The sequence below is a fragment of the Garra rufa genome, chromosome 9 (assembly GCF_049309525.1).
Source record: "Garra rufa chromosome 9, GarRuf1.0, whole genome shotgun sequence".
Taxonomy (NCBI): Eukaryota; Metazoa; Chordata; class Actinopteri; order Cypriniformes; family Cyprinidae; genus Garra; species Garra rufa.
In genome coordinates this window covers 16,937,787-16,955,276 of record NC_133369.1, presented here as the reverse complement: position 1 = coordinate 16,955,276, position 17,490 = coordinate 16,937,787, and the positions used below count along the sequence as shown (strand labels likewise).

The window sequence follows — 17,490 nt, the reverse complement described above, 5'->3', positions numbered from 1 at the left end:
TAAGAGATCTGCTTCTAAACAGTTTAGCACACTTTTGAAAAAAGATGTGGGAAGTGTGTCAAAGTGGCAAGTTGACGATTTGAGGTGCTGTACTGTTTCTTCCAAAATGTTGCTATCGATTGCTTCAAAAGTAGACATAGTGACTTCTTTTTGAAATTGCGGTCGAATCTGTCTGACCTCTGCATAACTTGAGGGTGTGCTAATTGTCTTTCTGATATTATTGATCTTCTCAGAAAAGAAGGAAGCAAACTCATCGCACTTGCTGTCGGAGAGCAGTTCACTAGGGATCTGACTAGGGGGGTTTGTTAGTCTCTCAACGGTAGCAAAAAGAGTGCGAGTGTTGTTTAAGTTCCTGTTTATAAGGTTTAGTAATATAAATAATATAAATATTAATAATAATAATAATAATAAAAATTAATATTTTTTTTTGGCAAGGACCCATTTAATTGACCAAAAGTAAAATTAAAGGTATTTTAATGTTACAAAAAAAAAATTCAAATAATGCTGTTCTTGTGATCATCTGATTTCTTAATAAAAAAAAAATCCTAAAAAAATGTAGTATCATTTCCACAAACATATAAAGCAGCACAACTGTTTTTAACATTGTTAATAAGAATGTTTCATGAGCACCAAGTCAGTATTTTGGAATGATTTCTTGAAGGATCATGTGACACTAGAGACTGGAATAAATGACATTTAAAATACATTTTAAGTACATTTTAAAAAGATGATTTAAATTTTTAAAAAGTAAGAATATTTCATAATATTTTTACTTTTATTGAATAGATTCAGACTTGGTGAACAAATGACTTCTGAAAAACAATTAAAAAAACTGACTTCCAGCTTTTAGTGTATGCTTTGTTTATTTATTAAACTTCTTTTTGAAATTACCTGTAAAAATGTCAGGCATTCAGGATTTGGCTAACTAAGGCCACTACAGTTTGTAAAATAAAAGGAGCTTACTCTCATGCAAAACTGTGATATTGTGTTATATTGCCATCTAGTGGGTTCAAAGTGTCATAAGCGTTAATATAATAATGATAGGGTGATATATTAGTGCTATTTAAGTATTATTTCTATAATATAATAGCTATTTTTTATTTTAAGTTTTAGTAATTGTATGTGCTTTGGTCAAAAATGTCTATTTAAATGTATTTTTATTAGATTTATAATTTTAGTGCTTAAACTTATTTCAGTTAGTCAAGATAATATTTCACATTTTTGCAAGTTTAAGCTTTTGATCAAATATTGCTCTCTATTTGAATATATTTTAAAATGTAATTTATTCCAGTGTAACTTTGACTCTATAGAAGAAATTATAGAATGGGACGAAATTATAGAATCTAATACTTGCATTTAGCAAGGATGTTTTAAATTGATTAAAGTGACGATAAAGACATTTATAACGTTACAAAAGATTTCTATTTCGGATAAATGCTGGTCTTCTGAACTTTCTATTCAACAAAGAAACCTGAAAAAAATTCCACTCAGCTGTTTTCATAATAATAATAATAATGTTTTTTGAGCAGCAAATTAGAATATTAGAAAGATTTCTGAAAGATCATGTGACTGGAGTAATGATGCTAAAAAATTAGCTTTCAAAAATTACAGGAATAAATTACATTTAAAAAAATATTCAAATAGAAAACAGTTATTTAAAATAGTAAAACTATTTCAAATGTTACTGTTCTTGCTGTACTTTGGATCAAATAAACGCAGGCTCTGTGAGCAGAAGAGACTTTTTTAAAAACATTAAAAATCTTACTGTTCAAAAACGTATTAGTTTTTATCATAATAGTTACATATTATATACGGAACATACTTCTATAGGCTACATTTATGGCTGTGGATGTATTGCATAAATCAGTTACATTCGTAATGTTGGTGTACAACAAAACTTTAATTTCCGATCAGAATCTCGGAAGTGATCTGTGATTGGTCAGCCTGAAATGACGCACCACTAGCGAGTCATTGGTTCACTTCTTCAGGTAATCCTCGGCTAGGGAAGTGGTCGTACTAAGGTAAATATTGTTATATCTCATCTATGTCTGAACGTTGCGGTATATTAACGTATAGAAAAGTATAAACAACATAACCTGATCTAAGTTTCAACACCCAACAGATTCATTACGGTTGGAGAACTTAATATCGACAACGATCAGACGGCTGTGTAACGCGAGGAACCGAGTGTCGTTCAAATGACGGTTGAGCAGCGAGTGAGGAGCAATGTCGTCCGCTGAGATATGTTAGCTTGTTGACAGCTAGTCAACAAGCTAACGTAATTAGCTTAGCCAACACACCCCTAATTTATCGAAAGCAACAACATGGCATGATAATATAGCAATTATTAGGCATTATATTCCCTTTAGGGGGTGCTTAGTTGCAGGCGGATGCGTTGAACAACATAGTATGTTTTGTGGACTTTCGAGTTAGCTTAGTTCGATAGCTGAAATCATTTTGGTACCCAAGTGAATTGTCAGTACATCTGTGATAGTATTTTAAATAATATGTGACGGGGCTTCACAGCTATCTAAGTGACGTTCTAGCTTCCTCTTTGTTAGTTCTTGTTGTTGAGATTAAAATTAAACTCTCCTAACGTTACCTCTATACTACACGTTTTTTGAAAATGAAAAATTGTGAGTATCAACAAATAGACCCACGAGCGCTTGGAACATCAAACACCCGGACCTCCACCACTTTACCCTGTGGAAGGAAAAACTCCCAGCGCCCAAGGAGGAAATGGGAAGTTTTTCCTGGAAATAATCGCTTCTACTTTGGTGGGCGTATTATGTTGGCCAAGCAATGCGGTGTGCTTCCGTTGACCATCGGCCTTATTTTCATCACCAGTGGCTTATTTTTTACATTTGAGTAAGTAGTATACATTTACACAACACACAGAGACACCAGTGTCCACACTGCTAGACAATACTACTACAACAACTACTACTACTTTTGACAATGGAGACATCTCCACCAGCTGATGTAGCTGTTCTTGACATCATACCAGTCTGAAAAAACACAGTCTCAGGTGCTAACTTTGCTCTTGCCCTTGTGTTTGATTCTTAACAGTTGCCCCTTTCTGGTGCATCACCTTACTGTGTTCATTCCAGTAATCGGTGGGGTGTTATTTGTATTTGTCGTCGTCTCCCTCCTTCAAACCAGTTTTACAGACCCGGGGATATTACCCAGGGCTTTGCCGGATGAGGCTGCGGACATTGAGAGACAGATTGGTAAGACTCCAATTGTGGTGTTTATTTTTAATTATTTTGCATCCTAATGTTTTTGTTGCATATTAAAGTTGTGGGTTTCTTTATAGATAATTCTGGATCCTCAATGTACCGTCCACCTCCCCGCACTAAAGAGATCCTTATAAATGACCAGGTGGTCAAGCTTAAATACTGTTTCACCTGCAAGATGTTCCGTCCGCCCCGGACATCCCATTGCAGCCTGTGTGACAACTGTGTCGGTATGTCTATATTTCAGCATTCAAAGTTTCTGCATTTAAAGGGAATGCTTGCTTATTAAGACGTGTATGGCTTAATATAGCGTAAATGATGTGTATCAAAAAACCCATTAAATATTTACGCTATTTAAAAAAAGCTCACCGCTATATACATATTTTGGACTATGGGGACACCTTTATTTTAATCATGTAAAACGGTTGTGCTCTGTGAGCTACTGGCACTATCTGTTGCTATTTTTACTGCAACACAACTCAGAATAAAAAATACTGATATATGACCACAGCTACTGAAAGAGCTTATAGGTGGCGATGGACATAAGCAAAGGCTTAAATCAAATACCGGTCCATTAATTTTCCCCACAAAGAGTCTGAACATCGCGTGAAATCCTTGCTGAAAAACTCCTTTAGTGGCATGTTTACATCCTGCCAGGATAGCATCTATCATTTCTTGTCTCTGCCATTTGTAAGCTCTTTCAGTAGCTGTGGTGTACTAAAAGCCTCAAAGCCATCAGGGCTAAAGTGAAGAGAACAAAGATGTGGGTCTTTAGGAAGTTTTATTCGTACACAGGCATCTTCCCATTCTTTTCTCCTCTGCACAATGTGGCATCATATCAGTGTTTTAATTTCCAATTTGCATATTCCGAGTTGGTGCCTCCCATAGACCAAAACATTTATAAAACAATTTGGATTTATAAAATAACGTAAACTTTTCAAAGGTTTTCTACCACATGTTTTAGTAAGATGCATCATTTACCTTATATTAAGCCATACAAGTGGAAATAGTTATTCCAAAAATGTAAATATTGTTTTTCACTCACCTTCATGTCATTTCTGAATCTCAAATTAAATGGTGAAATTGAATATGTTGCTTTTTATGCAATATAATTGGGGAATGAGGCTTTAATAGCATAGTTGACTCAGAAATTATTATTATTATTATTTTTATTATTTTATTTTATTTTTAATTATTATTATTATTATTAATTTTTAACTATTTATTCACTCTTGTGCCATTCGAAACCTCTGTGACTTTTATTTTTTCTTCTGTGGAGCATGAAGATATCTTCAGATTTTCTTTTATGTTTGTGTCCAAACAAATGAAGTCAGTAGATACCATAATGAGTTGGTTACCAACATTCGTGCTTGTGTTTAGCAGAAGAAAGACATGAGGGCAAGTAAATGATAGCAGAAGATGTATTTTGGGGTAAACTATCCCTATTGTCTATACAAATGTAGTACTATATTTCAATCTTCTGAAGCCATATATCTTGTGTATAGATTGAAATTTCAGTCATTATTCACTGGTTATCTTTTCCTTTAGTGAGCTGTTTACTTCTAGAACGGGAATCAGTGAGTTGAACTTGCAAATTGGATCAGTCTGATTCCTGAACTAATCGTTCAGAATTTGGAAAGAGCGATTCTTTTACAAATCCTCCAATATAACCTCTGTTACATTATGGCATGGAATGCAACAGTAGGGCAGATGTCAAGATTTTCAGTTAAACACTGTAAATTAAACGGAATCCTGGGTATTAATACTTGTATGGCTCTATATATAACATAAATGATGTCTCTTACTGAAATTTGTAGTAGAAATCCCATGAAAGATTACATTATATTAAAAAAAAAATCCACATCGTTTTATACATAGTTTGGACTATAGGAAGCGCCATTATTTCAATGATGTAAAATGGTAACACTTTGTGAGCTACTGGTGCTACCTGTTGCTGTTTTTACTGCAACACAACTCGTAAAATAAAATTCTGATACAATGACCATAGCTACTGAAAGAGCTTTCCAGTGGGAATGGATATAAATGTAGGCTTAAACAAAATGCCATACCATCCATGATCCCCACAAGGAGTCTAAACGTCCCCATATATTGAGTGAAATCCATGCTGAGAAATTCCTTCAGTGACAAGTGTTACATGTTTACATCCTGCCAGGATGGCATCTAGTGTTTTTTGTCTCTGCTGTTCTTGATTTCTTTCAGTAGCTGTGGTTGCATAAAAACTTAAGGCATTAGAGCTACAGTGGAAAGAACAAAAAAACGTGGCTCTTTAGGAAGTTTCTTCAAATTCTTTTCTCCTTTTCTTATCACTAGGAAAGCAGTTAAGATTTACATTGCTTCACTTGTTCACCTTAGACTGAAATTTACAACCAAAAGCTGCACAATGTGGCTTTGTGTCAGTATTTCAGATATTTAAGATTTCAGTAGGAGACATGATTTACATTATATAAAGCTTTAAATCTAGAAAATGTTTATTGTTCACAGGCATTGATTGGCTTTAGATGACTTGGAATGTAGCACACAAGTCATATGATCCATTTTTCTGAAACATTTATGCATTTGCTTTTTTGAACTGTGAATGCTCAAGTACCCAAGTCATGTTGCTTTGAAACCACATGAGGTTGAGAAAGTCAGGACAAATCTGTGTCTTTAAAGCTACAGAGTATGTTGCTTTGATGTATGTGCAATAGTTTAACCTCTAACACAGATCACTTCCTCAAAACCATTGCATGTGAATGCACAGAGGTTATTTGTAAGTGTTGTCGTGTCTGAGAATGTCTTGTCTCTGTTCCCTTTGTAGAGCGGTTCGACCACCATTGTCCTTGGGTGGGAAACTGTGTTGGGAAGCGAAACTATCGCTTTTTTTACGCATTCATAGTGTCACTATCCTTTCTGACCTCCTTTATCTTTGGCTGTGTGATCACTCACCTCACATTAAGTAAGTTTCACAACACTTCTGCACCAACTTCTCTTTTTACCTCACACAAAATCATATTGATTGTGCAAAAATCATAATCATGATTATTTTGGTCAGTATTGTAATCACGATTATTTAACACGATTATGAGTGGGTCCGGAACTTTATATGATTGATTAATTTAAAGATAGCAATACGATAATTTTTTGAATTAATTGAGTGTAAAATAAAACAGCATAGTCTTCACTGCAAGAATTAAACATGCTTTGTTTCTTATAAAAACAACAAAAGTCCCTCCACTACAAAAGTGAGTGATTTTGTCTTTGTTTTTTGTTGTTTGATTAACATTAAACACAGAGACGGCAGTAGGAATTCGAAACTGAATTTCAGTTAATTGCACAGCCCTAATTTTAAGGTTTGTTCTCTGATCAGTCACTCTCATCAACAGGATCACAAAGTGGGAATGGTATCATCCAGGCAATACAGCAGAGCCCAGCCAGATATCCTTTCTACTGTGTTCACACCCGTCTCCATCGCCAGCATGCTTGTTGTCTGCACCGCCCCTTTCCCCTGGAACACACAATAGCAAGACTGACTGAGTTCACTATTTGTTTACAGGCCCACTGCTGTTGGTTCCGCCTTTTCCCTAATCCCATTCATCCCTAATCGGCTCAGAGGATTCCACCACGCCCTGCTTTCCTGTCAGGATGGCAGCAGTTGCCCCTAGATACAGATTCCGTTGGTGTCCAGCCCGCTTTTTAAGTTTGTGGCTTGAGGTCACAGTTTTCCACCACGGCCTCTCAGTTAATCAACCTAGCTGGCTGACCTTAAGGTTAATGTATTTGGGCAGAATGTTCAAGTACATAGGATTAATGTTGCACAATTGTCCTTCAATCGCAGTACTGCTATTATGTATAATTTAAATATTAACACTTATTTACAGCAGATTTGCATCCTTAACTCATCCTGCACTGTTGTCGAGGTCGTCATTTGCTTCTTCTCCATCTGGTCCATTCTTGGTCTGTCAGGATTCCATACTTATCTTGTGGCCTCCAACCTCACAACCAACGAAGATGTAAATATCACACAAAAGCTACATCATTGATTACATTAGAATGTAATCAACACTTGTCATTTAATTTACAGTCAGATTGAAGAACAACTTCTTTGTGTTTAATGATTGCAGATTAAAGGCTCTTGGTCCAGTAAAAGAGGAGAAGAATCAGGGAACCCGTACACCTATAACAACATCTTTACAAACTGCTGTGTGGTGCTTTGTGGGCCAATGCCACCCAGGTCTGTATTGTATGCGCATGACAACATCATCGCAGAAACAGATGGTATTCATTCATGTCCTAAGATTTGTGACCCTGGACCACAAAACCAGTCTTAAGTAGCACGATTATATTTGTAGCAATAGCCAAAAATACATTGTATGTGTCAAAATTATTGATTTTTAATTTTTTTCCAGAATCATTATGATATCAAGTAAAGGTCATGTTCCATGAAGATATTTGTAAATGTCCTACTGTAAATATATCAAAACTTAAGTTTTGATTAGTAATATGCATTGCTAAGAACTTCATTTGGACAACTTTAAAGGTGTTTTTCTCAATATTTTGATGTTTTTGCACCCTCAGATTTCAGATATTCAAACAGATGTAGTTTGGCCAAATATTGTTCTATCCTAACAAACCATACATCAATGAAAAAGCTTATTTATTTACGATTCATGTATAAATCAATTAAAAAAAAAGGACACTTATGACTAGTTTTGTGATCCAGGGTCACATTTAGCTAAAGATGCAAGTATCAGTATTTGTTTGTGAGTGAACAAAGGATGTACAGGTCCTTCTCAAAAATTAGCATATTGTGATAAAGTTCATTATTTTCAGTAATGTACTGATAAACATTAGACTTTCATATATTTTAGATTCATTACACACAACTGAAGTAGTCATGCCTTTTATTGTTTTAATATTGATGATTTTGGCATACAGCTCACGAAAACCCAAAATTCCTATCTAAAAAAATTAGCATATTTCATCCGACCAATAAAAGAAAAGTGTTTTTAATACAAAAAAAGTCAACCTTTAAATAATTATGTTCAGTTATGCACTCAATACTTAGTCGGGAATCCTTTTGCAGAAATGACTGCTTCAATGCGGCGTGGCATGGAGGCAATCAGCCTGTGGCACTGCAGAGGTGTTATGGAGGCCCAGGATGCTTCAATAGCGGCCTTAAGCTCATCCAGAGTGTTGGGTCTTGCGTCTCTCAACTTTCTCTTCACAATATCCTACAGATTCTCTATGGGGTTCAGGTCAGGAGAGTTGGCAGGCCAATTGAGCACAGTAATACCATGGTCAGTAAACCATTTACCAGTGGTTTTGGCACTGTGAGCAGGTGCCAGGTCATGCTGAAAAATGAAATCTTCATCACCATAAAGCTTTTCAGCAGATGGAAGCATGAAGTGCTCCAAAATCTCCTGATAGCTAGCTGCATTGACCCTGCCCTTGATAAAACACAGTGGACCAACACCAGCAGCTGACATGGCACCCCAGACCATCACTGACTGTGGGTACTTGACACTGGACTTCAGGCATTTTGGCATTTCCCTCTCCCCAGTCTTCCTCCAGACTCTGGCACCTTGATTTCCGAATGACATGCAAAATTTGCTTTCATCCGAAAAAAGTACTTTGGACCACTGAGCAACAGTCCAGTGCTGCTTCTCTGTAGCCCAGGTCAGGCGCTTCTGCCGTTGTTTCTGGTTCAAAAGTAGCTTGACCCGGCGCCTGTACATGGTGGCTCTGGATGTTTCTACTCCAGACTCAGTCCACTGCTTCCGCAGGTCCCCCAAGGTCTGGAATCGGTCCTTCTCCACAATCTTCCTCAGGGTCCGGTCACCTCTTCTCGTTGTGCAGCGTTCTGCCACACTTTTTCCTTCCCACAGACTTCCCACTGAGGTGCCTTGATACAGCACTCTGGGAACAGCCTATTCGTTCAGAAATTTCTTTCTGTGTCTTACCCTCTTGCTTGAGGGTGTCAATGATGGCCTTCTGGACAGCAGTCAGGTCGGCAGTCTTACCCATGATTGTGGTTTTGAGTAATGAACCAGGCTGAGAGTTTTTAAAAGCCTCAGGAATCTTTTGCAGGTGTTTAGAGTTAATTAGTTGATTCAGATGATTAGGTTAATAGCACGTTTACAGAACCTTTTCATGATATGCTAATTTTTTGAGATAGGAATTTTGGGTTTTCATGAGCTGTATGCCAAAATCATCAATATTAAAACAATAAAAGGCTTGAACTACTTCAGTTGTGTGTAATGAATCTAAAATATATGAAGTCTAATGTTTATCAGTACATTACAGAAAATAATGAACTTTATCACAATATGCTATTTTTTTTAGAAGGACCTGTAATTTAGCTTAAGGCTGATGTATATCCTGTCCTCAGTACATACTGTTACAAACAAGAACGCATTTTGTCAAAACTGACATGTTAATTGCAAGTTCTTTTACATAAAGGCCAATCTTTCCTAGTTAAGTCTGTGCTGTGTTTTGAAGTTCAAGTCACAATAAGTCACACATTCATTCTTTCATCTTTTTTCAGTCTGATTGACAGAAGAGGCTTTTTACCCCCAGATGACGCACCTCAAACAGTGACCTCTGACACTGAGCTCCCTCCTTTCATTGCAAAGAATGACACAAATATGGTAAGAGTGCCTCATGTGATATCTTCAAAGTCGGAGCATTAGTTCAAAAACCATAGTTCACCCAAAAATGAAAATTCTGTCATTAATTACTCACCCTAATGTCATTTCAAACCCGTAAGACCTTCGTTCATCTTCTGAACACAAATTAAGATATTTTTTAAATCCGAGATCTTTCTGACCCTGCATAGACAGCAGTGGAAATTCTTTTCTTCCCTGTCAGTCTACAACACGTTCATGACAGTACTATGTATGCATGTGGAGCTGCTTGATGTAGGAGTCGGCGTTCTGACATAGAGTCTGTATGTGCTGCACCTTGTTTGCAAGCAGAGGAATGCATACACATGTGTCATAGAACTCTCGTGAACTTGTGTGACACGGAAGAGATACAATTGTTGGATTAAATCGTCATTTTATTTTTTTTTATTGTGCACAAAAAAATTCTCGTAGCTTCGTAAAATTAAGGTGGAACCACTGATGTCACATGGACTATTTTAACAATGTCCTTACTACCTTTCTGGCCCTTGAACATGGTAGTTGCATTGCTGTCTATGCAGGGTCAGAAAGCTCTCAGATTTCATCAAAAATATCTTAATTTGTGTTCCGAAGATGAACTAAGGTCTTACGGGTTTGGAACAACGTGGGTGAGTAATTAATGATAGAATATTCATTTTTGAGTTATTTTTTTAAGATTACTTAATACTAAGTATTGTCACTATAGTATAAAATCCTGATACATTAGTCAGTCAAAAAACATTCCATGGCATTTCAAGTCATACACTACCGTTTAAAAGTTTAAGGTCAGTAGGTTTGTTGAAGAAATTATTTTATTATATTTTCAAAAGTTTAACTTTCTATTCATCAGAACCTTCTGAAAATAATGTATCACAATTTCCACAAAAATATGAAGCAACACAACTGTTTTCAAAATTGATCATAAATATGTTTATAAATGTGACCCTGGACCAAAAAAACAGCATGGTTTGTTAGGATGGGACAATATTTTGGCTGAGGTGCAACTATTTGTAAATCTGGAACCTAAGGGTGCCAACAAATTTAAATATTGTATTGACAAAATCGCCTATGAAGTTGTCCAAATAAAGTTCATAGCAATGCATATTACTAATCAAAAATTAAGTTTTTATATATTTACGGTAGGAAATGTACAAAATATCTTGATGGAACATGATCTTTAATATCCTAATGATTTTAGGCAAAAAAATTTTTTTAATCATTTTGACCCATACACTGTATTGTTGGCTATTGCAACAAATATACCCTTGCTACTTATGACTGGTTTTGTGGTCCAGGGTCACACAGCATATTAGAATGATTTCCTAAGGATCATGTGACACTGAAGGCTGGAGTAATGACAGCTTTACCATCACAGGAATAAGAGACAACAGTAATTTTAAACTGCAGTGTTTTTTCTACTGTGTTTTTAATCAAATAAATGCATAATCAAATAAACCCAGACTTTTGAACGGTAGTGTAAATAAGAACAGAAACCATGGCTTTAACAGATCTGAGACCATAAACTTTGTTACAGAAAAGTATGTGAAAATAATAGCGGTTATACTGGTTTAATCTTGTTTATAGTAAACCCCGGCTTGCTGGGAAAGAGCTCATATTTACAGTTAATGAGGCTTGCACCTGTCCTGTTTAATGTGTGACGATATGCATATGGAAACATTTAGATGGATGACGAACCAAACAGCACACCAGTCTTACAGATGACTATGGAGTCACGTTTCAGTCAAAATTCAAACAACTATTTTGAGACATTTTTTGATGTGAAATCATGCCGAGAAGGATAGATTTGTAAAAATAAACATTTTTAATTGTAGTCCACAAATGCCATGATTTATTGACTTGCATTAAGCTCTGATGTTTGAAGTTCTGAACTTCACACAGGAGGAGAACTGTCAGGAGTTTGCTAACTCCTGCACTGCCTGAAGGCTCCTGCAGCTCTGTGATGTTCACTGGTAAGGGTGTGTGTTATGGGGCTGCTTGAATGCCATTCCATGGCTGCCTTCTCATGACTCTTTGGCCTTTACTTTGCCTTTTATTTGAACTGTCTGCTTGGCTTCCATTACTTTGCTTTAAAACCACTATCATAAGACATGTCCATCATGTGAGAGGAAATCATTGGGCTTGTTGACTATTCACTGTTCCTCCTTTGCTCCTAGATGAGTGTTTTAGCTGACATCTGTTTTTACTCATTTTATAATGGCCATGTTCATATTAATGTTGGCCAGAGGTCTGCAGTTGTTTTGTTTTTCCTCCATGATGTCATTGTTTCCTAATTAATGTATCATCATCTTCACGATTCATCTGTGCTTATCTCATTCCCATCCACTCTGGGGATTCTGTTGACTGAGGTCATGGTATTGCTCGGCGCTAGTTATCATGCACACGTGTTCTTTTCCACCTTCTTTAATGATGGATGTTCATCCTGATGTTAAGGAGGTGTTTAAATCCCCGTGACCTCTGGAGATCCCCTTTATAACATCAGCTGCACTGCTTGAGCTCATCGGAAACCTTGAAGCGAAATGCTTTGTTTCCATTTGACGCTACATTTTCATCTTATTACTGTTGTTCCTTGGCAATACTAACCTGCTTTCATATTTATTCTAATTTGACCAGTTTCTCTTACTCATACTTGCTCTGCTGTCTAACATCAGTTGACACTTTCTTACCCCAAAAATATTTAATGCCTGTGATCTTTGTTTTTTTTGTCTCTTAAATAGGGCTGCACAATATATTGAAGTAAAATCTAGGTGGGCCAAACAGAATTGGTTCCAAGTCAGAGTTGGAAACGTTTAGTCTTTTTCCCAAAAAGTTTTATGTATGCAAATTGTATAACATCCAAGGTACACCTTTCTACCAATTGTGCGGTTAATTCTCATATTGTATTTCCAGAAAGTTTTGGAATATTTGTCCTCTCCTCAAATTTGTCTCTACTGAAACACAGTAATACATAATTCAAAGGGTTATATTGACCTATCAAGATTTAGCTTGTATCTACTTTGTGAATATCTATATATTTTTTTGCTATTTTATTAAAACTCTTTCAGAGGTAAATCAATAACAATTAAATTTTTAACAATATTTCAAGTTTAATTTGTGAGATTTGTTGTATTTTTCCCAAATCCAATTTTTCTTTGTAAAAGGCAAAAAGGTGATTTATACTGATTTCAAAGTTAAGGATTCATTAGTTTGAACCAGAAACTATCATAACATCTTAGCTGATAATTCAGTATACCTTATTTTTGACAAAACATCCCTTGTTTCGGTAGCGACTGCACATTTTCGGTAGTAACAGTGATGCTTTGGTAGCGACCACATCACATTACAGAATTTTATTTTGCATACAAAAACACTATTAAAACAGTAAAATACAAAAATGTTGTTTATTTCCCCCAAATATGAGGACTATTTGTTCCCTGTTGTCACTACCGAAACAATGATGACATATTTTGGTTGTGACTGTTTTTTGGTAGTAACAAATTTATGGAATGACTCCCAAAAAAATCAATGAATTCATTACTGAAACTCCAGAAAATGTTTTGGTAGTGCCAATTTTAGTTACTTTTGAACCCAGATCAGAGATGATAATTAGCACATGGTTATCTAGCACATTTCTGAACAGTGGTACACATGTAAAAACTAAATCTTATGGAATAACTCCCAAAAAAGTGTGCTTAAATGCAGAAAAAAGGTGTTCAGTAGAGACGTTCCTTAAAGTTACAAACTGAATTTTGAACACATTTACCTGAAAATGATCTGTAGTTAAAATCAGTCTTACCCAATGCACTTAAAACATACACTGTTTCGGTAGTGACATAAAATGCAGGACTTATTTTTTTTTTTTTGCATAAAGTGCATAAAGATAATATAAAATATTTTTTGTAACTTTTTAAAAGAATCAAAAAGATACTTTTAAAAACACTTTTAAAAACAACGGAAAACAAAATATTTGAATATCATTTTCATAAGTTAAAATTTAGAGGTTAAGGTTCGGAACAGCCACCTTCCAATTGAAACTACCCAAAAAATGATAATTTTATATAAATTAAAGGATTAGTTCACTTTCAGAACAAAAATTTACAGATAATGTACTCACCCCCTTGTCATCCAAGATGTTCATGTCTTTCTTTCTTCAGTCATAAGGAAATTGTGTTTTTTAAGGAAAACATTCCAGAATTTCTCTTCATGTAATGGACTTATATGGTGCCCCCGAGTTTGAACTTTTAAAATGCAGCTTCAGATGGCTCTAAACGATCACAGCCGAGTAAGAAGGGTCTTATCTAGCAAAATGATGGGTTATTTTCTAAAAAGAAATTACAATTTATATACTTTTTTAACTTCTAATTCTCGTCGTATCTAGCTCTGTGTATACTCTGTGTAGAGATTAAAAAGTATATAAATTGTAGATGTTTTTAAAAAATAGGCGATTGTTTCGGTAGATAAGACCCTTCTTACTCGGCTGGGATCGTTTAGTGCCCTTTGAAGCTGCATTTAAACTGCATTTTGGAAGTTCAAACTCGGGGGCACCATAGAAGTCCATTATATGGAGAGAAATCCTGAAATGTTTTCCTCAAAAAACAATTTCTTTCCGACTAAAGAATGAAAGACATGAACATCTTGGATGACAAGGGGGTGAGTACATTATCTGTAAATTTTTGTTCTAAAAGTGAACTAATCCTTTAAGCGTACTAATATTTTAAATATTACAGGTTTCAATAGATAATTGAAGGATCTTAGTAAACATCTAAGATTTGAATACCTAAATGCTTTTTAAATGTGTGTTTTGGTTGTGGGACAGCAGTTTGGACCAATTCTGAATGGCCCATATAGCAAAATAGCTTATTTTTTCAATTTTGTGCAGCCCTATATGCAGCCTTACTCTTAACCTTGTTTTTTTTGTTGCCGTTCTTTTCACAGTGCACGCAGGGCACAAAGGAGCTTTTAGAATCAATGGCACACTCTACAGTGATCCAGAGCACCTGCGCTCCGGGCACACCCAAAACCGCCCCGGTCACCCAAGAGAATCTACTAAGTACCGTCTCTATCACTGTCTCTCCCCCTAACAGACCTCCTTCTACCGTCTGTTTAGGCCGCCAGGCCCGGCGCCCTATAGATGTTCCCTGCCCCCAGAGAGAGAACAAACGGGCCGCTCTTCACACCCATGAACCCATGTTACGTGTACCCAGCCCTCCCTACTCCCTCAGCCACAGTCCGTTCATTCTTAGTGACGCTCCCGACATGGGCTTTATCCCACTAAACTGAGCGCAGTATCTCTGCCACCAGCAGCCTTGAGCACCAACACTTTGAAAACAGCATCACACTTTTTAAGAAACTGTGACGTACTACACTCAGGATCTTCTCAGGAAACATGCCATCTTTCAACAAATGGGAATAAGCCTGCAATGACTTTTTAAATAACAGAGGGATTTCAAGATTTTGTTTTGAACTTGTTTTGTTCCGTTAACATCAACATACACTCGGTGGAGAAAAACTAAAACATCTTCATAAGATGCTTTTGGTTTTCAGTCCTTTTGCACAAACGTATCAGCAGATGATCAGTGTTTTACGGAACCTCAAGCCATTTTTTTCAGCCTTTTGCCATCTGCTAATGCAATAATTACATGCTTTGAAAGGTCAAATGGGTCTAAAAAAAAAAAGGCCTTACTTCAGAGTTGCTTTGTTCATTTTGTGTGGTGTTATAGATCTACAATAAAGTCATTTGGTAAAAAGTATTCGAACCAACAGCCAAGTATGTACACGGCAGTTATAAGTAGTTATCAGAGAGCTTCAAGGGATAATGAGTTATCTATGATAATACATTGTTACTTTTGGTCCAGGGGTTGTTGTCTCCTCTATAATGTTGCGGCTGCTGGTGAATTAACAGCTTTCATATTTATGTTTGTTTTGTGTCCTTTTAATACAAGGTTTTTCCTTCATTAAAATTTTTTCGGTGGCAGCCCAAGTGGGCATCCTAAAGCAAAAGTAATCCTAAAAAATGTTTTTCCCCTAAGGTCGTTGTCTTCATCTTTAGTTCTGCATTTTTAGATGGAAAGTGCTAGACCACAGCGTGAACCACAGGCCACAAAACCTGTTTGACCCATTTCAATTCTATTAAGGGGTTTTCTACTTTAAAGTACTGCTGAGGAAGTCAAACGTATTAAACGACTTGGGAATACAAATGTGGATGTTCAAACTTTAGTTTGGCTTCTCATTTTAACTAATGCATTCATTAGTTAATGCATTAGGGATCATCAACAATGAAAAATGTTTTCACAGCATTTAGCAATGCAATAAATATTACATTTTAATAATACTTTAACATTTCAAGTCTTATCAACAAACAATGTATTATGAACAAACATTCGTTAACTGTGACTTTTCAAAAGCTGTTTTTCATTTTCATTTTAAGCCTACAGTATATAAAGTATAAGTGTGTTTTAATCAAATTTGCAATGTGTATATAAGCTACCACTGAAAAACATTTTTAATTTAGGAAAAACCCTGTCGTTTTCATTGGAGGGTCAAAGATTGTTTTCTGACTTTTATTAAAGTGTTTTTACTAAGCTAGAGAGAACTGTTGTAACTGAAACCTTTTGCCTTGAGATTGATGGATTACTGATGAATTGAGTTATTTACATCATCAAGATGATCAAGTTTTTTAATAAATAGGAGTCTGGCACAGTAATTAAGTTGACAAAATGTTTTGCATATCTAAAAACTTAGACTTCTAGAAGTTGATCACTGCCAGCAGTGTTGGAGGGAAAGTAAATGAATGTATGACTTGTGTTTTGTGTTATTATCCTTTTTCACCTGAAGACTTAAAGACATAAAGTAATAAACAAATGTTCTTTCCACTTGTGGTTTAGTTGCCTCAATGTTTTCGTCATATTGAGGGACACATCTTTTGATGACTTCTGTGATCTGCTGCATGCCAGAACAGGGCGCGTTCATTTAAACAGTAGATGGCACAGTTTTCCACTTCTTGTTTGAGGACAGTGCATTTCCTGGAGGCATCGTTGATTGCTTGCTTGCTTGATTGATTCAAGCATTTGCATTCGCAGTACCTGAGCTATTTTAAATGTGATATTTGGCTTTGCCACAGTGTTATCAAGCTGACATTTATCTGGTTTGATGTAACAGGATTGGAGATTGGAAATGCTGAAATGCTTAATTGTAGGGTTGCTATATTTTCTTAGTGTAAGCTGTGTTTACAAGGAGCTTGTTACCTTTCTGTTGGTAGATTCTTTTAAACAGAAAGCTCCAAGGTGTGTTTTCATTTAGCCAAGGACTAACCTCAATTACCCCCCATGCATCCCTTCCCTGTTAGATTCTGTCATTAAAAATATAGCAACCCATCGTTCAACCAACCTCCCGGGGACTCCAAATGCAAACCTGTATCTGGGTGTTATGACCCGGCTCAAAATCGAACATAAAGAGGACTCATACCACAGTTGGTATTCACAAAGATAAAGTATTTATTTAAAACAAAACAAATCTAGGGAAAACAACACAAAATCAAATCAATAAATGATTGGAAATGGGATTCTCCAAAAGGTTGTGGAAGTGTGGAAGCAAAATGA

General features: G+C 36.0%; 1 protein-coding gene across 1 annotated transcript; it reads left to right on the top strand.

Annotated features, from left to right (window-relative positions):
- The first annotated feature begins 1,953 nt into the window (after window positions 1-1,953).
- Window positions 1,954-16,764, top strand: zdhhc18a (zDHHC palmitoyltransferase 18a). Its single transcript, XM_073847216.1, has 10 exons — window positions 1,954-2,021; window positions 2,123-2,868; window positions 3,070-3,230; window positions 3,317-3,466; window positions 6,055-6,192; window positions 6,620-6,671; window positions 7,144-7,246; window positions 7,358-7,467; window positions 9,781-9,883; window positions 14,828-16,764. The coding sequence occupies exons 2-10, from the start codon at window positions 2,627-2,629 to the stop codon at window positions 15,170-15,172; spliced, it is 1,404 nt and encodes a 467-aa protein (XP_073703317.1). The 5' UTR covers window positions 1,954-2,021; window positions 2,123-2,626; the 3' UTR covers window positions 15,173-16,764.
- The last annotated feature ends 726 nt before the right edge of the window (window positions 16,765-17,490 follow it).